The sequence below is a fragment of the Pseudonaja textilis genome, chromosome 3 (genome assembly GCF_049901715.1).
Source record: "Pseudonaja textilis isolate UNSWEBS1 chromosome 3, rPseTex1.2, whole genome shotgun sequence".
Classification (NCBI taxonomy): domain Eukaryota; kingdom Metazoa; phylum Chordata; class Lepidosauria; order Squamata; family Elapidae; genus Pseudonaja; species Pseudonaja textilis.
The window spans coordinates 109,645,537-109,671,040 of NC_141992.1; the positions used below are offsets into that span (position 1 = coordinate 109,645,537).

At 41.2% G+C, this 25,504-nt stretch overlaps 1 protein-coding gene across 1 annotated transcript in view; it reads left to right on the plus strand.

The window, feature by feature from the left end:
• PFDN1 (prefoldin subunit 1) overlaps positions 1-20,516 on the plus strand; it is a 42,008-nt gene extending 21,492 nt beyond the window's left edge. The window contains exon 4 of the mRNA XM_026700942.2: positions 20,263-20,516. Within this exon, the coding sequence (XP_026556727.1) occupies positions 20,263-20,346 (84 nt within the window). The 3' untranslated portion in view covers positions 20,347-20,516. The remainder of the gene's footprint in view (positions 1-20,262) is intronic.
• The last annotated feature ends 4,988 nt before the right edge of the window (positions 20,517-25,504 follow it).

Genomic DNA, 25,504 nt, shown 5'->3' on the forward strand with positions numbered 1-25,504 from the left:
GATAAGAGCTCAAGCCAGCTGATCGTGTAGCTGGTTGCTGTGTTTTTCCCTTGCTGACTTTGCTCGGGGCTCTGTATAGCCTAAGGAGCGATTCTTCAATCTTGGAGCCTGTTTTCCTGTAGTCAGCGGCCATCTTGGATTCAAGCCTTTCACCACGAGGTGAGCGGCCATTTTGTAAGCCTGGGGGCCATTTATACCCTAAGGGGCTTAATAGAAAAATTTCTAAACAGGTTCTTTCCAACGCAAGAGCCTTTATTTTACAAATGGAACAAGATAAGGCTCTGGCAGAGCTTCCCCCACAGTGGAACAGTCTCTTAAGCTCAATAGGAGAAAAAGACGTAGGCAACGCACCCAATCAATCCAGAGGGAGGTGGCTGCTAAAATCAAAGTTAAGGCTCTAGCCCATAAGAAGGCAACTCAGGCTGAATTGAGGGCAGAGAAGCGCAGACATGTAGCTCTAGAGAGGCATTTCAACAGAACTATTCAACAGAAGGGAGTGCAACTACAGCATGTTTCAGGTGAAACTCGTGGGCCCCAACCAAGCCCTCCCAGGGGAGGAGAAGTTATCTATGAGCCTTTCCATCCTCCATCCTGGTCTCCTGAGGCTCTTGCAGTACAATCAGATCCTCAGGATTTAAGCAGATCTGGGCCTTATTTCCAACAGGCCTCTGTGCCCTATGCTCCTCCCCCTCCCTCCAGGCCTCGAACCTCTCCTCAGTCTAGGCCTGAAGCCACCTTCACTCCCACAGCAGTGGGCCTTCGGCTTTCTGCCTCTACCTTTGAGCATAGACCAAGGGATATCCAAGATGTAGTCTCATCAGCCATTAGGCAGGGATTGGCTGAAGGCTTCAAGCAAATTCTGCAACCTCTGGAAAGGGTTCAGGCCCTTCTCCCTTCTCAATCTATAAGTTCCTTGCCTCATCATCCTGATTTACACAGGCCTCAGGACCTCAGGGTCCATTGAATGGGAGGAGAATGGGAGGAGGTTGATGAGGAAGGAAGGCCTTCACCATCTGAACACAGTTACTCCTCTCATTCAGAGCGTGAAGAGGGCGAGAATTTTGACCAAAATCTTTCAGAGGAAGAGGATTCTCGGCCAGAGCAAACATCCTCTGTATTGGTCTTCAAACCTACTCTCTTCAGATCATTACTCAGCAAGGCCTTGGTCACTGCCAAGCTGTCGCCAGAGGAAGTGGCTCCCGAGCCACAAGGAAATCCCTCTAGCCAAGGGGATTCGCTCTTCTCCAAGCCTGTAGTGCATGCAGAGGTTTTGCCTTCACCCATTTTGTTCCTGGACATGGTCAAGGAACAGTGCGCTTCTCCTTTGGCAGGTCCTCGCCCATCTTCTGTAGATAAGCGTTTCTACAATGTCAGCGCAGCTCTGGACAATGCCCTGGCAGTGCCTTCTGTTGACATTCCGGTTCTGGCCTTGTTCTCATCTTCTGGCACTCCCACGGAGCCAGAAGATATCCTGAAACCGGATGATAAACGTTCCAAACAGGACCTCCAGCTCAATCACCAGGCTGCTGCATGGGCTGTTCGGGCTTCAACAACAGCATCCTTTTTTTCACCAGGGCATCCATACGGTGGCTGTGCCAACTCCAGAATAGATTGCGTGCTTCTGACCTTCGGTCTCACCAAGACCTTAATAAGATTATTGCAGCGGCAGAGTTCACTGCGGATGCCACTCTCAATTCCGCCAAATTTGCATCCAAGGCCATGGCATCTTCTATAGCAGCATGAAGACTTTTATGGCTCCGAAATTGGCAGGCGGAGTCACGCCGAAAAATGGAAGCTGGCTTCAGTTACTTTCGCAGGCGATAAGCTTTTTGGCGATGCTCTGGAACCTTATCTCATCGAAACCAGAGATAAATGTAAAATTCTCTCTTCCTCTGGGAAGAAAGCTGACTATCGCCCTGCTCCTTATTGCCCTCCTGCCTTCTGAGCGGAGACCTCATCTCGCTTCCCCCGCTCTCACAGGCCATACTCCCAACGCCAAGACCAACGGGCAGAAACATCTGGCAGGCAACAACCTTCTACTGGTAAACAGCCCTTTCGGGGGGGGAGGGGGGGGTCGTTCCTTCCGTCTCTCTAAGTAATCCCTCATTCTCCCCACCCATCGGAGGTCGCCTAGCCTTCTTTGCCTCCAAATGGGAGGAGTCAACAAGGGACGCCTGGGTGCTCAGCACTATTAGGTCAGGGTTACAATTGGACTTCCTAACCACACACCACACCCCCCAATTTTTTTATCTGTCCTGTGTCTCGGGACATTTCCAGGCAAGCCCTCATGAATCAGGCCATTCAGCACCTTCTTGAAATCAGGGCTATTCAGTCTGTTCCCCCATCTCAACGGGGACGTGGGCTTTACTCTCGCCTTTTCATCGTTCCCAAAGCCTCAGTGGGGTGGCGAGCCATCCTTGATCTAAAATTTCTCAACCAATTTGTAAAATACAGGCGATTTAAAATGCAGACTCTGCATTCTATTTTAGAGAGCGTTCGGGAGGGCAACCTCCTCTTCCATTGATCTCACTGAGGCTTACCTCCACATCCCAATTTGGCCTCATCATCACCAGTTTCTCCGTTTCTGTTATCAGAATACCCATTACCAGTATCGAGCACTTCCCTTTGGCCTCTCATCGGCTCCGAGGGTCTTCACAAAGGTTCTGGCAGCATTGGTGGCATCTCTGCATTCTGTTCCAGTGAGGATCCAATGCTACTTGGATGACATTTTGATTCTTTCCTCTTCCATCCTTGCGGCCCATCGGGATCTGCAAATAACCCTGTCATGTCTCCAGAGCCATGGATTTTCCATCAACACCAAAAAGAACCAGCTCTCTCCTACAACCAAATTGCAACACTTGGGAGCAGTCATCAATACCATGTTGTGCCAGGTTTTCCTGCCCCCAGCTCGTGGAAAGAGCCTTGCAGAGATCATCAGCCAGATCCAGCAACATCAAATTGTCCCCCTGTCGCTGCTGTCCAAACTTCTGGGGAAGATGGTTTCCTGTATTGGCATCGTCCCGTGGGCTTGGCTCCACTCCCGAACCCTCCAATGGTTCCTGCTTCCCTATCAATGAGTAGGAACCAGCCACTCATCCATCAAGGTCCCACTCCCGCCACAAATCTGGAGATCTCTCAATTGGTGGCATTCCCCATCTATCTGGAGGGGACTCCTGTTCAGGGACCCAGACAGGCTAGTGATAGCCACCGATGCCAGCCTCCTGGGTTGGGGTTCCCATATGCAGGGCCAGATAGCTCAGGGTGTTTGGTCCAGATCGGAACAGACCCTTCCCATAAATTGGCTAGAGCTCAGAGCCATTTTTCTGGCTCTCAAGCATTTCAGGCAATCAGTGACCGGCTCTCATGTTCTAGTCCTTACGGACAACATGGCCACAAAGGCTCATGTCAACTGGCAAGGGGGAGGGTGAGGTCCAAAGCCCTCATGAGAGCGGCTCTACAGCTGGGGTTAAGGGCAGAGAAACACCTGTTATCGATCTCAGCAGACAACATCTCTGGGGTCGACAACTCCCAGGCCGACTGGCTCAGCAGGAGCCTAGTCGACCAGAAAGAATGGCCCATTCCTCTGTCTCTATTCAGGGATCTTTCCCTCAGATTCGGAACACCAGAGGTGGATCTTTTCTCCATTCTTCAAAATGCCCAAGTCACCAGATTCTTCATCAGGTTTCCTTGCCAGGGAGTGGAGGAGACCAGTGCTCTTTGGTGCAGATGGCCCAAGAGTCTCCTCTACGCCTTTTCCCCCGCTTCCCATCGTTCCGGCAGTAACTGGGAAGATGTTGGAGGAACATGCGGAGCTCCTCCTCCTGGCACCCTATTGGCCAAGGAGGCCCTGGTTTGCGGACCTGGTCAACTTATTGGTGGCTTCTCCTTGGAGGATCCCTGCCCATCTAATCTCCCTTCACCAGGAGGCCCTGGTCCACCCAGAGCCCCAGTGGTTCAAGCTGACCGTGTGGCACTTGAGCGGCAGTGGCTAGAGGAGGCTGATCTTCTAGAAAGGGTCATCCTCACTATCCTGGCTTCTCGTAAACCTTCTACGAGGCACATCTATGATGCCACCTGGAAGGCTTTTTCCTGACGGTGCCTCAGGGAGGGTCTTTCTCCTGCTTCAGCCCAGTTGGCAGAAGTTCTTAGCTTCCTTCAGCATGGGCTGGAGAAAGGTTTGGCCCCCAACACCTTACGCAGGCAGGTTGCAACCCTCTCCTCAGTCCTTTCATGGGGTTTGCTTCCTTCCTTATCCCATCATACTTCAGTCGGGAGGTTTTTTAAAGGGGCTTCCAACTTGCACCCTCCAGTGGTTCACAGGTGTCCTTACTGGGACCTTCATTTGGTCCTTAATGCCCTTACGAAGCCCTCCTTTGAACCCCTTAGAACAGTGTCTCTCCATTTCCTGACTCTGAAGGTAGTGTTCCTTGTTGCCATCACTTCTGCCAGGAGGGTTTCCGAACTTGCTGCTCTTTCCATCAGACAGGACCATTGTTCCTTTCACGATGATAGGGTTGTTCTTCGTCTAGACCTCTCATTTATTCCAAAGGTTGGCACCTGGTTTCACAGGTCCCAGGATATTGTTTTGCCTGACTTCTGTCCTCTCCCACGCCATGACTTAGAGCGGCAGTGGCACACGCTAGACGTAAGAAGGGCTCTTAGAATATACATTAAGCGCACTTCCTCCTTCAGGAAGTCGGAAGCTATGTTTGTTTCCTTTTTCCCTTCTCACTTGGGGCACAAGGCCTCTTCTCCTACTCTTAGCAGGTGGGTCAGGTCTTGCATTGAGCAGGCCTACAAAGCTGCGGCCCTTCTGGTTCCCCGAGGTCTGATGGCACACTCTACCAGAAGCACGCCGACTTCTGCTGCCTGGGAAACCCAAGCATCCTTGGAGGAGATTTGTCGTGCGGCCACGTGGACATCCCCATCTCCTTTCATCAGACACTACCATCTGGATGCTTTTGCCTCGGCGACTGCAGCCTTCGGCAGATGGGTGCTTCAACGAGTGGTTCCACAGTCGGTGTGATGAGCCAGATGAGGACCCGCCTGTGGACATGCAAGCTTTGGTCTGTCCCATCCTGGGCTCTCAATGCAGCATGGAGGAGAATGGGCGTTGGTAGAAGTTACCGTGAACGCCCTTTCTATCTATGCTGTGAGAGAGCCCAGCCCCTCCCTTGATTCGTCCGGAGAGGCTAAGACATATTTCTGTATTTATTTTGGGCTTTCAGAGACACCTTTCAGTCTGTCAAGTATCTTCGCCAAAGCCGGGGTCTCTCCCGGGGGCTGGCTTTTATATCTTAGTACAGACTCAGCTATGACATCATAGGAAAGAGTCAACCCATCCTGGGCTCTCTCGCAGCATAGATAGAAAGGACGTTCACGGTAACTTCTACCAACGCCCATTCCCTAACAGTTTAATGGAGGAGGGGGAAACAGTTTGGTTATGTAGATGCAGTTATCAGATTAGCCTCCTGAAGATGACATCTCTTGGTTTGGTCTTGTTGACAAACTTTTGCCTGGTCTTCAATATCTTCATAGGAAAGATTCTGGAGAAAGTGGTTCGGAAAATTGCAGAAAATCCTGGGTGAAGTGGTTTATCTGGATTCCTTCAGTTGGGTTTCATACCTAGTCATGGGATAGAAATGATGGCTTGTGGTTGATCTTCATCATAACTTTGATGAAGGAAATGTGGCCCCCCTAATTCTGCTTGAACTTTCAGGAGCATTTGGTGTTATCAATTGTGGTAATGTAATATGATTTAAATACTACGTTTTAACTTTACAAAAGGGCTATTTGTGAATGTATCTGGGAAAGAGGCCTGTTTATTTTGGTTTTCAGTGGCCAGTATTCATTATCTAAGCATGAACTTGGCATTCTTCTCTCCCAGCTGTCAATGTCCTGACTGACAAACCCAACCAAAGCAAGCATGGTTGAGACGATCCAAACTCTGAATGCAAAAGTATTGAGTATATCATTTTGGCACTGATGAGAGAAAGACCAGATTTAGCTAATTATCGCATAAACCCACATAATTAAAGTATAGAATTCTCACTCCCCCTATTAGTGCAGGTCACATTGTCCAATTGAATGTCATTGTATTGTTATGAGAAAAAGTCTTTCGGTTTTGGCAAACACCTGCTGAAGTCTCCTTGGCTCTCACGCATCGTCTTAATGTCTGGAGCCTCCATCTCACCCTAAAGATGTTTAGTCAGAGCCCAGTTTCAATTTTGATGATGCTTGCTTCCTGTTGGAGTGCCATTTTTGAAACAAAGCAGAGATTGTGAAATATATTTCATCAAAATTTAGACTGACTGCTAAAAGTTTTTTTTGGGGGGGAGAGCATGAGTGGAATAAACCTGTAGACGCTGTGTGCTTTGATTTAAAAAAAAATATTTTGACATGTTTTCATCAAAGCCTCTTAAATAAAGTCAATGTTATCACTGGCTGAGGACAGGATAACTTGCTAGTTGCAGAGCCATTGTGGAAGGTGTCTATGCCTCTGATGTTGCTTGGTGAGTACTCTCAGACCTGCGGTAGCCACTATGAAGCCAAAATGCTGGATCTGATTCTTGTGTTCTTATTACATACTCTTTTAAAACATTAAAGTTTCAATAAATATCTTTAAATGAACATGTCCTTCAAGTTCAGAAATAAGACAGCTCAATTTTCTAAAATATTAACAACTTAGCTGAATTTCTCTGATGTCATATGATTTGAAAATACTTATGCACTTTTATTTATTATATTTACATATCCCTTCCTATCCTAAAGCATCTCAAAGCATTTATCTTAAAACAGCAATAAAATACATAATAATGCATTAAATCATATACATTTAATTAAACCTATTTTAAAAGTTCTGAGGGAGAAAAATATACATTTTTATATTACATTCAAAGGTGAGTGTCCGACAGGCATATGAAAAATACTATTTTTTCAAATAATAGATATGCCTGAGATTTTAGGATGATAAGAATGTAGGCAATATTCTTGAGAAGCCTTTCTATCTATAGACAGTTGCAATTTTAATTCTGGGATTGTTTTCAGTCTGATGTTACTACTTACTTATTTTATTAAACTTATATGGGCAATGGTGGGATTGGAATAACTTAACTGATTCTCTGGCTGGGTAAGAGTGGCCATTTGGTCATGTGACCAGGTGGGTGATGTCACTCATCACACTCAGCCCCGCCTCCCAGCTACTCACCTCAAAGGCAGAGGTAGGATTTAGCCAGTTGGGGCTAATCCCACCACTGGCTGCCGCTGCCCCTGAATGTTTTGGGGTCTGTTTTTGGGACCATTTTCAGGTCCTTTTTTGGGCTGTTTTCAGGTCATTTTTAGGCCATTTTCAGACCCAAACAACAGCTTGGAAAACAAGCCAAAAATGAGTGGGGGCAGGGCCAGCCAGTGGGATTTGCTGGTTCACTGAACTGCACAGAATCTTAACTACCAGTTCACATGAACCAGTGAGAACCGGTAGCAGCCCACCTCTGTATATGGATATGTCCTGCATAAATATCACTGAATAGTAATCCCAGTTTAAAACATCTATCTATGCTAATATGAAATAAAAATAGAATACATAATTTAGTGCAGGTACATGTTAGCATGTTATTTGCAAACTGATTTGGATGCTCTTTTAATCTAGTTCTTTTGGAAGATTTTTATCTTTGTATTGAAAAATTTTGAAATATTTTTATCCTTGTATTGTTTGCAGTGGTGAACGATTTTAAAACATTTTAATTCACAGTTATTCATAGAATTCTCCTGTTCTGGTTAAAAACAACATCCTATTGCTGGATAGTTTTATTCCACTGGTATAATGTTACACAGGTGCATAGTTCTAATGTTCCCAGTGATTACTGGAACTCTAAATCTTTTAATTTTGTGGCTGCTATTATCTAGTTTTCTAACTCTTCACAATAAAGAGATGCCTATGAAGGCAATAGTGCTGCTTAGATCCTTGTTCCCAATGTACTAACTTACAATTGTAAAGTAATTAATATATATATGTTATTACACTTTTCTCCTTTTTTTAAACTGGGGATTGTAGCAGTTGAACTCTAACATATCTTTACAGAATAACTGTCAGTAGAAATTTGCATTCCATCTGTAATCATGTTCTCAGAATTCATAATACATACCATATTTTTTGGAGTGTAAGATGCACCTTAGTTTTGGGGGAGGAAAATAAGGGGGGGGAAATCTGCCTCTACCTACCAGTATCCATCAGTATTCATCTGGCTAGCATCCTGTCAGTGTGTGAGAGAGTTGTGGACTGTTTGGAAACTGAAACAGTATTTGCTCGGTGAGCAAGAAGGAGACAGCAAGGAGCCTGGGTGTGGCTTAGCTCAACTGTTCTGTACTAAAGCTGCATGCTGCTCTGAAACTGAAACGGAAACTCCTCTCCTCTGCTTGTGTTTTGGAAAACCTGCTTTTGGTATTGTATATTTACTTCATGTGTTATATATAAAGAGAAGTCATTGAATCCTGCTGAATCAACTTGTGTGTGCTTTCTTGATGTGATTGCTGCTGCAAACTCTGACACGTCCTTGCAGCAAATAGTGAACAGCCAGGTCAGCTTCAGCACATTATTGCAGCCTGATTCAGCTGGAGCAGCTGATTGATGGGTGGATCGGCCTCCCAGAATACCCCCAATCAGCTGTTCCAGGCTGCAGGGATTGCCACAGACCATCACCGTCTCCGTGCCTGGCGTTTTTGGCCTCGTGGGCAGAGCTACATGCGGTGTATAAGAAGCACCCAAATTTTCACCCTCTTTTTTTGCGAGGGGCGTGTGTCTTATACTCTGAAAAACACAGCAATTGCTTATTTTAACTAATCTTTCCTTTTTCTCATCAACTACTGCACAAAACAGAAAAATCTTAGCAGATAATCTTAGCTCCACCCACTCTTCTTGAGCTGCCTGAATAAGGCAGTTAGAACAGCTAAAGCTGACAAAGCTCTGATTCATAATAATCTTGCCTCAACTTTCAGGTATATGAATAATAAATTCCTGCTTGATTCACACCTTGCTTTTTAGTCTGGTTTATTTTGTTTGTAGTGATAAGAGGAAGAATATATTTTAAGTGCACAACAAGCGGAAAATATGTGGAAGAAGCTCAGATACTCACCTCTCTGATTTACATGAATATAAAAAAGGGCGGAGGTACAGCATAATTGCATTTGCAACTTTCTGTTACTATAATCCAGGCCTGTCAAACTGGCGGCCTGCTCAGGCCATACCCACCCCAACTCCGCAAAGGGAAAAACATTGCAATACGTCCTGATATGGCCTGCAATGCAAGCAGGTTTGACATTCCCGCCTATAATCCAATCTCAAATAAAAGTAGATTTGCCTTCCTGTACAGTTGATTCCTGATCTGTCTACTGGTGAGCTAACAAAATATAAGATAAGTGTACCAAAAAGATTTAGAGGGAGGGAGATAGGCAGTTGAGAAATATGAAATATAGATAAATAAGTTTTTATTGATTCATATTGGATTTTAATGGTTTGCCTTTCAGATGCATGATAAAGTTTAGAAGGAGCAGCAAAAAATAACTTTTGAAAATGTTGAAACCCATCTGTTTTTTATATTCTTGAAATAAAAACCTTATATAACAATTTTGCAAGAGATCCAACATATTCTCTGTTATAATAGAAATGTTGGATTTATTATCAGAAATGTTTTCCAAAGATACCCAGCTTTTACTTAGATTTATATATGAGAAATAACATAATACATAATGCAATATGAAGTTATATAGGTTAAAGATCCTTTTAATAAAAACCCCATCCTGATATACAGATGTACAGAAAGAATAATTGATCTGGGTGTGTATTCAGAATATTGAAGACTGATCTTATACTTATTGTTTATTAAATTTAAATCTGACCTTGGAGGCAATGATGTTCCAAAGGAAGAATGCCACCCCAGAAAAGGCTTTTCTTGGGGCTCCCACCAGATGAAATTCCTTGGAAAATAGAACCTGCAACATGCCCTCCTTGCAGAGCTGATATAATGGGTAAACGTAGCTGGGGAGAGCACCCCTGGTGCTGTGTAAGTCCTTTAAAAGGCATAATAAGCACTTTGAATTGGACCCAGAACCAGAATTTCAAACAGCGCAGTTTGTGGAACAGCTTCTTCAGTGAGTGTGCTTAATGGGGCCAGATGCAATTAAAGTCCATCATTATTTTAACAATCTGTCAGAAGAAAAGGTTTCACTCAGGAAATATACATTACATCTATCCAGCCATACATACATACTACTGCTATTACATCTATTTTGTAAAGATTGGGAGAAAAGAGTATGACCAATATAACGTAATGATGTAAAATTGACTGAAATAATGCAATTAAATAAAAGAAACCAGTGGCAAAAAACACATCTGAATATCAGTGTTACCATTTTAGGAACAACTGAATAGTAGACCTGATGTACAAATTATTTCAGGACAAATCTTCACAGTTCAGTAAAATGGGCACCTTGGTTAATTGTCATCCAGTTGGCAGATTTACAGTCTTTTTAGTGAAAACTTTGTTTCCAACTGCCCTGTCTTTAAATTTTCCCAGAAGACAGAAAATCCATGTAAGAGCTATCACTAGAAATAACTACCTTGACTAAGATATATTAGTGAAGCCACTGGATAAATAAATAATTTGGTTATACCAGTCTATCTAAGATTGCTTATTTATATGCCTTGTAACACAGACAACTTGGACAGGGTTTGGAGTATGAGGAAATGTGATTGGATTCTTCCCTGGTTTATTTTCATCTGATGTTTATTACATCTTCAGATCTTGGCCTGTCATATAGTCAACGTTTCTCTGAAGAAGATCATGAAGTAATTGCAGCATATAAGTTTCAGTAGCTTTAAAAGGAGCGAAATAGATATTTAAAAAATATAATATTACAGTGCATATTTGTTTCTTTATTCTTTACTAGCTCTATACCTGTGCTTCGCTACAAAACTATATGATCGAGCTAAGTTTTTGGGGAGGAAAATAAGAGGAAAAAATTGTGCCTCTGCCTACCATCGGTATTCATGTGGCTAGCAGCCAGTCAGTGTGTGAGAGAGTTGAGGGCTGTTTGGAAAGTGAAACAGTATTTGTTGTGTGAGCAAGAAGGAGACAGAAAGGAGCCTGGGCGTGGCTTAGCTCAACTGTACTAAAGCAGCTTGGTACTCTGAAACTCCTCTCTGCGTGTGTTTTACATTTGGAGCAGATTTCTTTTCAGGTGGAGAGGGGAAGTAGAACTCTTCAGCATCAGAGCGTGTTAATAATAATATACGAAATACAAATGCTCTGATGATCATTTCAAAAAATCCTTTCTTAATGAGCACCTAGAAGCCAAGAGGAACATACGTGCCAAATTTCAAGTTTGTAGAGTTTATGGTTCTGGAGATTTTGTGATGATGCGTGAGTTGTATTTCACGTTTATATAGATTTATTAACATGTATAAATTAGAGTATGCAATAGCATACTTTGTGTACTCACTATTAACCTTTTAAGATAGTGCCATTTGAATTCAATTAAAACAGCTTATGTAACATTTATAGTTTTAATTTATGATGTAGATATGTTGGATTTATTATTGTTATAAATCTTTTGATTAAGTTTTGATTTGAAAGTAGATTATGCATTTTCTAAATATGTAAATTAAACTTCACAATCTTTGTTTTTAAAAAGTCTAAAAATGATTCTTTAGTTACTCTGGGACCAACGGGACATTTAAAAATCCTAATGCTGACAGCAACTATAGCAGCTCAGTTGAGGCCGCAGTAATCTCATGGCTCCTGTCTGATATCTCATTTTGGGACACGTCATTTTCTCCTTCTTGAGGCCAAGGAGAGACATTTAAATAAACCAGTATGCTATCATAAGTCACAATATCATTTTCCTGAAGCTTGTCAGAGGAATGTAAAAAATGAGAAATGTTAACTTTAGAAATTTAGACATTCTAAGCCGGGTCTTTTTATTTGTTTGTTTATTTTGAGTAAAAGTCACAAGACATTACATCAGAGGGTTTTATTCAAGGCAAGTGCATCATATCTAAGCCTCCTTGTAGAAAGGCATCTGGTTCCAACACTTCATGTATAAATGAATCTGTTTGTGATTTCAGGCTAATCCAGTACGAGCATCCTTGGAGATGCTGTCATCTAGCTATATAGGAAGCTTCCTGTCAGACCTGGCCCAGCTTGGTCCCTGGTCTTGACACTTTGCAGTGAAAAGGTTACTTTTATTAAAAGTCAAGTGGTTACAGTGAACATATCCAGAATTAACCGTTTGTGCATAAAGACTCCTTGGTTAACTTTCCCTTCTCTGGTTCACCTCCCTATTATCTCGTCATTGTCCAGTCATATTTGAAGAAGATGTTTTGGTAACGTCCTTGCAAAGGTTGGTCAGATGCAGAGGTGTTACATTCCATTCTCTGGTCCACAGCCTTGGGATGGCTCATATTGCACAAAGATTGCTTTCGGTTTCCCCCTGTCTTCCTTTCACTCTCCCTCCCCCATTGTCGCCCCACTGCTTCCCACCCCCCCCATGTTTTATGCCAGACTGCCATCTAGCAAAGCATAGGTGTGAGTGAAGCATGGCAGCTCTGACACTTCTTTAGACAGCTCCATTCTGGTGGACCTAATGAATCAAGCAGTTAAAAGTGGCAGTTGGGAAGTTTGTACTTCCAGACTTAGAAGACTAGAGGTTCCCCTGCCAAACAGACTTGTTGCTCAATCTGAATCTTCTAGTTCAGAATTCTTGTTCAAAGAGCAGGTGGCAGTTGTGGCTTGGAGATCTTTTCACAGCTTCATCTAATGCTCCAGTTGTGCCCATTTCTGGATTGGGGGGGGGTGGGGGCTCTGCTCAGTAATTCATGTCCTCGTCATCTGCAGATTGGATTCCCTGTAATGAGCTCTACATGCAGCTGCCATTGAAGAGTATCTGGAATCTTCAGTTGGTATTGAATGTAGCAGTATGGGCAATTTCCAGAAGAACACATATCACACCTTCTGGTGCATGAGCTGCATTGCTTTCCAGTCTGCTTCCAGGTCCAGTTTAAGGTGCTGTTTTTAACATTTAAAGCTCTTAATGCCATGGGAGGGCATCTTCTGAGGGCCCCCCTGTTCCCAATTACATCAGTCCCTCCCATTAGATCTGGCAGAGAAGGCATGTTGCAGATACCAAGTCAGGTTAGCTTTGTATCCCACAGTTCCTCACAACCTGATTATGTCACATGGCCTGGAGATCCCAAGAAATCAGAGACATTATTAGATGACTCTTCTGTAGTTGATATATTTACTCCATGTGGTTTATAGATTTATTTTTGTCAGTGTATAAGAGTTCATTAATTGGAATAGACATGGTAACAGGTCAGCCAGTGGGGACTGTTTGGTGACCCATTGCTTTAGCGATGGGAGCAAAAGAATAGTGATTTCAAGGTCTGCTAGCTTTGCAGAGCAAAATTGGATCAGAATTGATGCCAATTTTTTTTTGGGGGGGGGGAATGATCCACTTAGTGACAGTAATTCACTTAGTGATGGTGTCAGTGTTCAGGGAGGAGAAACTGCTTGTGCAGTAAAGAGGTGTAATGTGTGGTATGAGCCAAGGAACTATAAGGAAGAATTGGCATTGCCCAAAATTGGAACAACTAAAGTGGAAAGAAGTCATGGACAAAGAAATGAAATCCATGGGTGAACATTAAGTGTTCACATCTATAACTTTGCCACAAGGTTGCAAAAGCCATAGGATGTAAATGGGTGTACAAAAAGAAAATACTATCCAACAATCAATATAAGGCAAGATTAGTGGCACAAGGTTTTTAACTGAGGAAAAATGTGCACTATGATGAGATATTCACAGCAACGGTGAAGAGTGAAAGCATAAGGTTAGCACTAGCGATGACAGTGGCACATGGTCATAAAATTTGGTATTTTGATATAACCAGAGCATTCCGCAATGCAGAATTAGAGGAAGAAATCTACATGGTTCAAGCGCCAGGGTATGAAAGTAAAAAAGGCCTAACGCTGTATATAAATTGAACAAGGCCATTTATGGGCTGAAGCAGTCAGCCAGAAATTGGAATATCTTTTTAGATACGGCATTGAAGGGTCTTGGGTTCAAGAGTTGCAAAGTTGATGGTGGCATATATACTGGAAAGTTACAAGGTGGGAATTGTAAATTGTTAGCATTTGTGGATGATCATTGTTTCATTGAAAAGATGTGTCACAGAAAAAGGAATTTGCTAATAAATTAGACAAAAAAATGAATTAAAAGATTTGGGTGAAATACAAAATTATCTTGATGTAGAGACACAAAAAACTGAGAAAGGTGACATGTTCTCAATCGAAGAAAAATTGAACAGTTGTTGAAGAGATACAACATGAAGGATTGTAATTCTGCTCCAACACCTATGAGCACAAGTTTTCATAACAGTTTGAGTGAGGACAAAAGTGAAGCCTATGATCAAGTCAGCAATAGGGAGTCTGTTACATCTGTCACAGTGGTCCAGACCAGACATAGCTTGTGTACTAAGCATCCTAAGTCGCTTTACTGCTTCACCAACGCAATTGCATTGGATGGGTATAAAAAGGATTCTGAGGTATTTGAAGGGAACTGTGAACTTGGGTCTTCAAATACAGGTCTCTGAAGAATTGAAATTGAAATGTTATGTTGACAGTGATTGTGCCAATGAGGTAAAAACCAGAAAGTCCAATTCTGGGATTGTGGTATCATTTGGAGGGGGTTTAATTGGTTGGAAGTCCAGAAAACAAACAACTATAGCAATTTCTACTGTGGAGGCAGAATTTATAGCTCTATCTGAACTTTGTTCAGAGGTAATGGTACATACATCTGTTACAGGATTTAAGCCTAAAGGTAATGACCCTGTAACAGTGTTTGAGGATAATGCTGCTTGCATTAAAATGGCAACAGGTGACAGTGAAAAATAGAAGCAAGCGTGTGGACAATATAATACTTACAATATTAAGTATTGTAATGTCAGAGAAGCCATCAAATATAAATTAATTAGCTTGCTTCACTGTTCTTCAGAGGACAATCTGACAGATGTAATAATAAAGCCATTGGGTGGAGTGCACCATGGGAAAAATATTAATTTATTCAGTTGTATGTCTACTCCAGTCATGAAGTGGGGAGTGTCAGTGTATAAGAGTTCATGAATTGGAATAGACCAGCAGTCGCCAACCGGTGGGCCGCAAGAAAATTTTGGTGGGCCGCAGAGAAATCTCATCTCCAGAGCACCCCCCCAAAGCAATTAATCCAGGCTGCACAGAAACACAAGGCTGCTCAGCCCACATGGCCCACGGGAACCCTCCCCCCCTCACTCCTTACCTGGCAAACTTGTCTGCCAAGTTGCTATTTTTCCTTTTTCCGACCATCATCTGTTCTGCTGTGCTGGGAGATTTAGATTAGCTAGGAAGCAGGAAATGGTTGGATTTCTTGTTTTCTAGCTAAGCACATCTGAATCTCCCTTAGGACTGAAGGTTTGCTTGCAAGCAAATTCAGTGCAGACTCACGGCAAGCCAATTTGAGAGACTGAGCTAGCCGATGGCAGATAGATAGATCACTGAATGATTCTGTGAGCAACTCAATCTGCCTGCCTGCTTTGCCTGATTTTGGGTAAAAGTTGCTCTTTTTTATATTAAAAAAAATCAATATTTATACAAATATTTGTAATATTTACATACAAGCCATGCCCAGCCAGTCACATGACCACCAAGACACACCCACAAATTAGTCTATGCCCACAGAACCAGTTAGTGGTCCCTGGAATCTAAAATTATGAGTTTGGTAGTCCCTGAAGTCCAAAAGGTTGGAGAGCCCTGGAATAGACAATGGTAACAGGTCAGTCAATGGGCACTGTTTGGTGACCTAGACAGCTCAGAGTCTGGGCGTGGCTTAGCTTGACTGATTTGTATATAAGAGTTGCTTTGTCCTTGCTATATAGCCTTTGTATTATATAGCTTCTGTGATTCTGTGCATATGTGATTCTTTGCTTATGGATTCTGAGTTCTGTTGCATAGGTATTGTATACATGCATCATGCTTTATATTGTTGTATATAAAGTTTATTTTATAAATGCATCCTGCTGAATTCTTTACTTGTGTGCTAGTTGGATTGCTGAAAACTCTTAACAATTTTTTAATATTCTATTTTTTAATAATGCTTTTATATTTTTATAATGATTTTTATATATTGTTTTATTCAATTGTATACTGCTTTTTGTGAGATGGCTGGCCATATAAATTTGAATAATTAAATAAATACAAAAGCTATATAATGGCAAAATTCCCTGTGATAAGGCTTATTTTATATTTAAACAGGAGTCCACCAGTCTAGTTTTAATATTTGGCATAATAACTAGTTTAATATTTGGCCTAATAAACACATATACAGTAGTCCTTAAATTAAAACTACAACTGGGACTGGGAACAGTGTCGCTAAGTGATGTGGTAAAATGTGATGTCATAGGAGCACATCACGTAGTGTAGTGGCAATCCAGGCAGTCCTGATTGCCTAATCCCAGATGTGGGGGCCATTAACAAAAAAGCAGAGGGGGGTTCCAAGGCAAGAAGTATAGGGGTGATGCAAAAGGTTCGGGGAGGGCCAACTTAAGCCATGTATGAGAGGGAGGGGGTGCTCCATGGTGCAAGCTTTAAAAGGCTGGGGGATTTGGGTGCAGGGTGCATGCGATTGCAGGGGGGCTATGGTGTGCAAAAGCAGGGAGGCCAAGGAAAAGAGGTTTAGGGAGAGTTGTCTCCCTGTGGGTAAGAGATCATGGGAAGGGCATGGGAGGTTTGTGAGTGTGTAAGTGCAGGGAGGCTGTGGAAAGAGAGTGCAGGAACTCTCTCTGTGTATGCCTCTGTCTTTGTGTGTGTGTGTGTGTGAGAGAGAGAAAGAGAGAGATCACAGGAGACCATGGGAAAAGGGCATGGGGTACATATGTGTGTATGAGCACAGGGAGGCTATGGAAAGGGAATGTGGGGTGTATTGTATTGCAATCACCGGCAAGCCAAGGGAAGAGAGCATATATAATGCAAGCTAGTTGCCACGCACCTGAATCTGACATTGCAGGCATTACAACACTTGTAACATCCCTTCGTTCAGAGATATGAATGACTGAACAGTTGCTGCATGAATGATTGTAATTCAAGGACTACCTGCAAGACTCCTATTAAAAAATTAGTTTTCAGAAATCTGACATTCTGAAGTCTGACTCATCAATACTTCCTGGGTGTGTGGAATTCCTGCAGAGTGACTTACTTGAATTCTTTCCTGTCTAAATGCAATTACTTATAGATTTTACTGTGTATTGAAATTTGATGTTCTTGTGGAAATGTACTGAAAGTAGCATGATACCTGAGGTTGTGAGACACAAAACAAGTCATTAAGCTATATCTGCCCTGGACTCTTCTTTTAACCAGTTTTGTTATAGACTTTACATTAGCAGTAAATTATGAAGGTTCCCCCCCCCCCCTCAAAATAAATAAATAAATAATAAACCAAAACCAGGAAAACAGCATTTTTGCTATATGCTATATACAGTGTGTTGAATATCCCACTGGAAGTTGGGAAAATTTATATGGGGAAAAGGAAGAGGAAGAGGTGGTAGTAACACAAAATATATTGTCAGTCTTCTAATTTCCTAAACATTTAGTGCAATCTTGCTGAAGAATGAGTGTCTGTGCTTCTTGAATGTGTTCATTGATTTATATTCATCAAGCTTGTCTTATTTTTGGCCTATTATCTTACATTAAGTCATCATACACTGTAGCCATCTGTATTCAGTTTCTAGCTGAGATTATGTTCTCCCAATAAGCTTATTTCATGAAGAATAATATCTGTAAATAATGTACAGTATCAGCATAATATTGTGCAGTATCTTTGAATAATGAATTTTATTTCTTTGTTCTTGTGAATTATAATGTCATATTTAATAATTAATTCAAAATTTCCAGAAGATTTATCTGTATTATTTATGGACTTAGTTATTTGTTCTCAGATGGAATTATTGAAACTAAAATTAGAAAATGTTACCTGCCTGATGATGATACGTCTAATATAGTCTAATACAGGTAATCCTTGATTTATGACCACGATCGAGCCCAACATTTCTGTTGTTGAGACATTTATTGAGTTAGTTGTTAAGTGAATCACTGCAGTTGATAAGTTAGTAGCCTGGTTAAGTGAATCTGGCTTTCCCATTGATTTTGCTTGTCAGAAAGTCGCAAGAAGTGATCACATGATCCTAGGACAAAGTAAAATTAATAAATATGAACCAGTTGTCAAGCATCTGAATTTTGATCACATGATCATGGGGATGCTGCAAAAGTCATAATTGAAAAAAGGTCATAATTCACATTTTTCAGTGCCGTTGTAACTTTGAAAGGTCAGTAAATGAACTGTTGTAAATTGAAGACTACCCTATTAAAAAAGAAACTGTAAAAGTGGCTAATAGTAAAGCCAGAATTCACTGGAGATAGAATAGCTTCAAAAAATGGTCAGTTCAAGATTATCATGCTTTTTTCCAAAGAGGAGAGGAAAGAAAACTGAGAGAAGTAGGAATAAAGAGGGATTAAAGGCTCCAAGGGCACATTACTCTCACAGAAATCCAGGTTGCTCTTAGGAAAAAATGGAATAGTGTTTATTTATATGCTTACTGCTAAATGTAAGGCTCTTATCATTAGTTATCTCTTGATTTTTTTTTTCTATTTGGGCTGCTAAGCAGCATTCATGTCCCTGCTGTTCCTGGCTTAGGCTAAGTGGGTTAACACAGAGCTACGTTGGAGTTTTGGAGCAAAACATCAGGCATTTTAGCAGCACTTGGCACATTCTGGAATCTGACTACTTTTGAAGAACAATAAGAGAGGAGGGTTAGAATTGCTAAAGAACTGGCTTAGTTGGACTGACTTTATTTTGAATTTATTGTACGATATGTAAAAGAATAAGAACCTTGTCTGCCAAGTATAATTAAAGTGAGAAACAGCCAAGTACCGTATTTTTTGGTGTATAAGACGCACCCCCCCCAAAAAGTGGGTGAAAACATCTGTGTGTTTTATACAGCGAGTGTTGCTGAAGCCCCACCTACCTGCCAGCCTCTGCCTCTCAGCAATTTGCCTCTTTGCAGCAAACAGCCTGGTCCGCTTCATAGCCTGATTTAGCTCAAGCAGCTGATTGTTGGTTGGATCAGCCTCCCGATGATCAGCTGTTTCAGGCTGCAGAGATCACCATCACCTATTGCCGCCTACACGTGCCCCATTTTCGACCTCCACGTGCCCCATTTTCCTATCCCCACCGCCTGGAATGGGCCGAAAATGGGGCATGTGGAGGCTGAAAATGGGGCACACGGAAGCCGGAAACGGGATGCGCAGGCCAAAAATGGGGCCCGCGTAGGCAGCAATAGGCGATGGCGATCTCTGCAGCCTGAAACAGCTGATTGTCAGGAGGCTGATCCAACCAAAATCAACTGCTTGTGCTAATCAGGCTGTGCTGAAGCTGACCAGGCTGTTTCCTGCAAGGAGGCAAATTGCTGGGAGGCAGAGGCAGTTTTTTTTTTCTTGTTTTCCTCTCCAAAAGCTAGATGTATCTAATACTTCGGAGCATCTTATAGTCCAAAAAACTCTTCTTTTCATTTTTTTTTTTTGTTAGTTAAATAACTGGGCCCCAGTTGATTTCTATAGAAAAAGGAGAATGTTAATGCTCCATACAAGAAATTAACTGGGCTTCAAAACAATTTGCACCTACTCCTCAGGATATGCTGAAATCTTTATATTTTTCATTTCTTAAGATGAGAGAGAGATTTTTCTTTTTCTTTTTTCTTAATTATTTCTTTATAAATTTAATAAAGTTATAAAATATAACATTATTTCTTGAATATTTTGGCTCATTGTAAAATACTGCATATATTTTTCTTTACTGATATATATACACATATACATAAATACATACACATATATGTATATTAGATACTTCTGTATCTGGTTTAGTCATTAATGTGACTGCTTCTCAAAGGCATGAAACAGCATTTTATTTAGTATGATTTTGGCAATTCTCATTTACCAGTGTGGAAAGTTCAAAGCAGAGTTTGATTTGCAGTGCTTACAAAGATTTTGCTAAGTGGATCTTAAAATGTTTTCTCTTTTTAATGAGATGGTCTGTTTTCTTGCTAATTCCAAAGCCTAGGGCATATCTCTCTTGTTATCGCTACTGAATTTTTATTATTGTTATTGTTATTATTATATCTTTCAGCAAAGGAAATCATATTTGGAACGGAGTGTAAAAGAAGCTGAAGATAATATCCGGGAGATGCTCACGGCTAGAAGAGCACAATAAGTTTCTTGTGTTTGGACTGAATATTTGAAAGCAGAGATTTTGAACCCCTCTTGTTAAACATGCAAAGATGTGTAAGATATGAAGAACCTGGTTTATGTAACTAGCTGCATCATGTCAGCCCAACCTTGTAGTTTGATGCACTAATAAACTATTTAATTTATATACCATGACTGCTAAATCTGCCCTGAATTTCTTTCTTGAGACTAGACTACACTTTATTCTATTGAAAATAGAATAGATAGAGTGGAACTCTAGATTGGTGTTTTGTTTTTCTGCAAAAAGACATGCAAACACCAGTGAATTTGGATTGTTCTGTTGGAAAAAGATTATGAGACTTCAGCGCACATTAGAGACAGGTAAAGCAGTAAGGTTCTTGCTTTCATTTTGCTGCTTTCAGGGACTGGAAAGCTTGTAAAAATTGGTGAAAGAATATAGGAAGATGGAAAGAATTAGGAAAATCCTCTGAGCAGATACTGTTTTCTAAGATGGGTAGATTTTGAGATGACAATGGTTGGAGCATGAATGGATTTTAAAATACAAGCCGTTTTGAATGGTCAGAAAGGTTCAAAGCTGGCATAGAATGGGTAAAAGTGGTTTTTCAGTAAGGAAATATTTGTGTAAGGTTGCTGCCATCTTGTGGATGAGAGATGTATCGCTCATGTCCGTGTCTAGATTCATAGAGCATGCTAAATCAGAGATAGGTGATCTGTAATGTTCCAGCTGTTCCTGAATTATATAATTGCTGGCATTCCTGATCATAATATAATCCCATTGTCCTGGGAGTTGCATGCTTTGGCAATAGCTGGAGTCCCATAGCTTACCATGATGTGTGAGCCTAGTCATTTCATATTTTCTCTAAATCAGAGTGGTGTTTTGGGGTTTTTCATTTTCTGTTTTTAATGCAGGAATTGTAAAATAGAATGAGAATAAAATCTCTCAGTAATAGTTAGCATCAGAATGAAGACACACACAAAAAAGCTCAGGAATTCTTCAAGAAACTACATTCAAGAAAAAAGATCAGAAGATACAACTATACAGTATTTGGAAAAAGCCACATTATCTAAAATACCAGACACAATGAGAGTAATGCTGAATGAAAGGATAACGGCAATAGAAATAATGGAAGCAATTAAAAGGCAAAAAACCCCAATAAAACACCTGGACTAGATGGACTTCCCGCAGAACTCTATAAAATCTTACAAGATATACTAGGACCAATAGTGTTGGAGGTTTACAACGAAGCACTATTAAAGGCCAAATTCCCCCAAAACTGGTCAGAAGCATACATCACATTAATTCCAAGGGAAGACTCAGACTCTCAACAAAAAAAAAATAGAATTATAAATTATAATCTACATTACTAAATGTAGATTTTAAAATATTTACCTCTACAATTGCGGAAAGACTAAAAAGTTTTTTAAATCAATTCATATATCCTGACCAGAATGGCTTCTTACCCAAAAGACAACTGAAAAACAACATGAGGATCATTATGAACATATTGGAATATTATGAAATCCACTCCGAAAAACAGTCAGCATTAATTTTTCTAGATGCACAAAAAGCCTTTGATAATATGGATTGGTAGATTATGACATTACAACTGAAAAATATGAACTTAAAGTTTGTAAAGATGATTCAAGCAATCTATTCCAACCAAACAGTGAAAGTGATAATAAATTGAGAAATAACCAACAATTTTAATATAAATAAAGGTTCAAGACAAAGGTCCCCACTAAACCCCCTTTTATTTATATTAACTCTGGAAGTTTTATTTACTGACCAGACAAGACCCAGAAATAAAAGGTTTGAAAATAAAAAAAGAACAATACAAAGTACAAGCATTTGCAAATGATCTAGTTTTTATCTGGGAAGAACCTTTAGAAACAGGACCCAAATTAATAATAATAAAAAAAGTTTGGTGCAGTGGCAGGACTTAAAATAAACAAGGAAAAGACTAAAATATTGACAATTTTTTTTAGAAATAAACAGAAAAATGAATTGACAGGAAACATGGGCATGCAGATAACTAAAAAGGTTAAATTCCTGGGAATTTTGTAACAGCAAGATGCATATCCATCAAAAAGACAATTATACTAAACTAATACAGCAAATAAAGATAGATCTGGATAAGTGGAAAAACCTACAGTTGTCACTGGTTGGAAGGATATCCACAATAAAAATGAACATTCTACTGAAATTGTTATATTTATTTCAAACAACTCCGATAGAATTAGGGAAAAAGTTTGAGGATCTAAATAGACTGATTTCTAAGTTCATCGGCAGGGCAAAAAAACCAAGAATTAAAATAAAAATGCTACAAGACACTAAAGGGTGGGTTCAGGCTCCCGGATTGGGAGCTGTATTATCAGGCTTCAATACTCACATGGGTGAAAGAGTGGATAAATTTTAAAAAACAAAAGAATATTGACAATAGACATGATTTACAATTGGGGTGGCACACATTCATATGATATGGGAAAAATAAACCACAGATATTTCCAAAGACACTATATTAGAAACACTCTGGTGTCAGTATGGGAAAAAAATCCAACAGAACCATGACATGAAAATACCGGTCTGGTTATCCATGACAAACGTTAATATACCCTAATGTTTTGATCCAGATAAGATACAAAGACATATTAATGAACAGGGGCGGGTGTGTGGGTGTGTGAAATCTAAACAGGAATTTAAAAAATGGAATTGATCTGAACTGGTGGCCATTTACCCAAATTCAAACGAGATACAAGAAAGATTTAGAAATATATGGATTCTAAAAGGAACCCCAAGAACTGAATAAAATACTGTTAGGAACAGATGAAAAATTAATAAAGAAAATGTATTGAATTTTTAAATGGAAGAAGAACATGTAAAAGAAACGATTGTTTGGGCAAAGAATTTTGGATACACATAGAATTAGATAATTGGCAAAAATTGTGGGAGAGAAACTATAAATTAACATTGTCAATAGTGTACAAAGGAAACATACAAAATGTTTTATAGATGGCTATAGTACTAACATTTCATGTGATCTTGATACTATCCCTCTTTATATAGCCTAGGATTGAATTGGCTTTTTACGCAACTGCAGCATACTTTAGTGGTTGTCTGCTAGGACATCTAAATCTGTCTCACAGACTGTTGAGCCAGTTATCACCTATTCTACACCCATGCATTTGATTTTTCAGGCTGCAGCCTTGAGCCTCCAGAAATACCAGAAGTGCTAAAACGGGCCCGTTTTTTGGCCTCCAAAGACTGCAGAGGCTTCCCTCGAGCCCCTGGGAGGGCGAAAATGACCTCCACTGAGCTCCAGAGGCCCTTTGAAGCAGTGGTGGGATTCAAAAAAATTTACTGCTGGTTCTGTGGTTGTGGCTTGGTGGGCGTGGCAGGGAAAGAATACTGTAAAATCTCCAGTCAGAAGTGGTACTTGCCGGTTCTCCAAACTACTCAAAATTTTTGCTACCGGTTCTCCAGAACTGGTCAAAACCTGCTGAATACCACCTCTGCTTTGGAGGCTGAAAATGGCCACTTTCAGTATTTCTGGAAGGCCTGTTTTTTGGCCTCCTGGGGCGCAGAGGCTTCCCTCGAGCCTCCGGGAGGGCAAGAAGACCTCAAGCAGGCCAAACATCAGCTGGGAGGCATGCACATGTACGGTGCAGGTAAATTTGGCTGGGGCTCATGTACTCACACAAATGACTCTGTGTGCCACCTATGGCACATGTACCATAGGTTCGCCATCACGGGTCTATGCCATCCTGCAGAAACTCCAGTATATTGGCTATTGAAGCAGTAGTGGGAGGAATCCCGGTTTTGTTACACCACTGTCAGAAAATCTTCCAAGTGGCCTCACATATGCAATTAGTGGCGGGTCTCGTAGCTGCTAGAATCATGTGAATGACCCTCTCTGATACATTCTGTTGTCTCAGAGTGCCCGCTCAATTGCCATGTGGCCAGTTGAAACCACTGAGTTTCTGGGTGTGTTATTATTCCCTAGTGTAACGATATCTTGTGAGGAGGGAACCTCCATGGATTGGTGATGGAGAAATTCACCAGGTCTGCGAACCAGGGACATCTGGGCCAATAAGGCACTTAGAAGTATGACCTCCTCCTCCAGCACCTTTCTGATGGCCACTGGTAAAAGTGGAAGAGGTAGGAAGGCATATAGAACCCCGGCGGCCACCTGATCCTGAGGGCATTGGTCCCTTCTGCCCCCGGGGCCATGAACCTGGTGAAAAATCTGGATAGTCTAGCATTGCTTGGAAAAACAAACAGGTCCACTACTGGTAGTCCAAATCTCTGTGTCAGCTCCTGAAATAGAAGAGGGTGAATACTCCACTCTGAATGGTCAATCCTGGCCCTACTAAGCCAGTCGGCCTGTACATTGTCCACACCAGGTATATGTTCTGCCCTAATTGATAAGGGATTCCTCTCTGCCCACAGACCCAGGCATTCCACCTCCAACATTAAGGACTAGGATCTGGTGCCACCTTGCCTGTTTATATGTGCCTTAGTGGTGACATCTGTCAAAATCAATACATGCAAATTCTGTATAAGGGATTGAAATATTTTGAGAGCCAATCTTGCTGCTCTCAACTCCAAACAATTGATATTTTTGCTTGCCTTAAAGCAGATCACTGGCCCTGTGCCAATTGTGACTGCAGATGAGCATCCCAACCAAAGAGACTGGCATCTGTAGTGATGACAAGGCGAGGGGTCTCTAAATATATGACCTTCATTAATTGCATGGGAAGCCCATCATCTTAAGGATTGATTGTTTGACCTGGGGACCCTGACTTTACATGAGGAATGGCTCTTGCCTGCCTTTTGATAGGGCAAGAGAAACCACTGTAATAATGTAACCTAGCCCATGGCACGATGGAGATACATGACACTGTCTTGCCCAGAAGTTGTGATAGCAAGGCCAAGGGTGTCTTATCTGCCCTTCCAATACTTTGACCAGGCGCTTGAAGACTATCTTTGTGCTCCTGGGATAGGAACACTTTACAATCAATATTAGCTCCCAAATGTAATAAACACCTAGTGGGGGTGAAATGATTCTTCTTGTGATTAATTGAAAAGCCGTGGTCCTGCAATAAGGAAGCCATCAGATGGAGGTCCCTCAAGGCATTGTTCTGCAAGGATGATTGTATTAAAA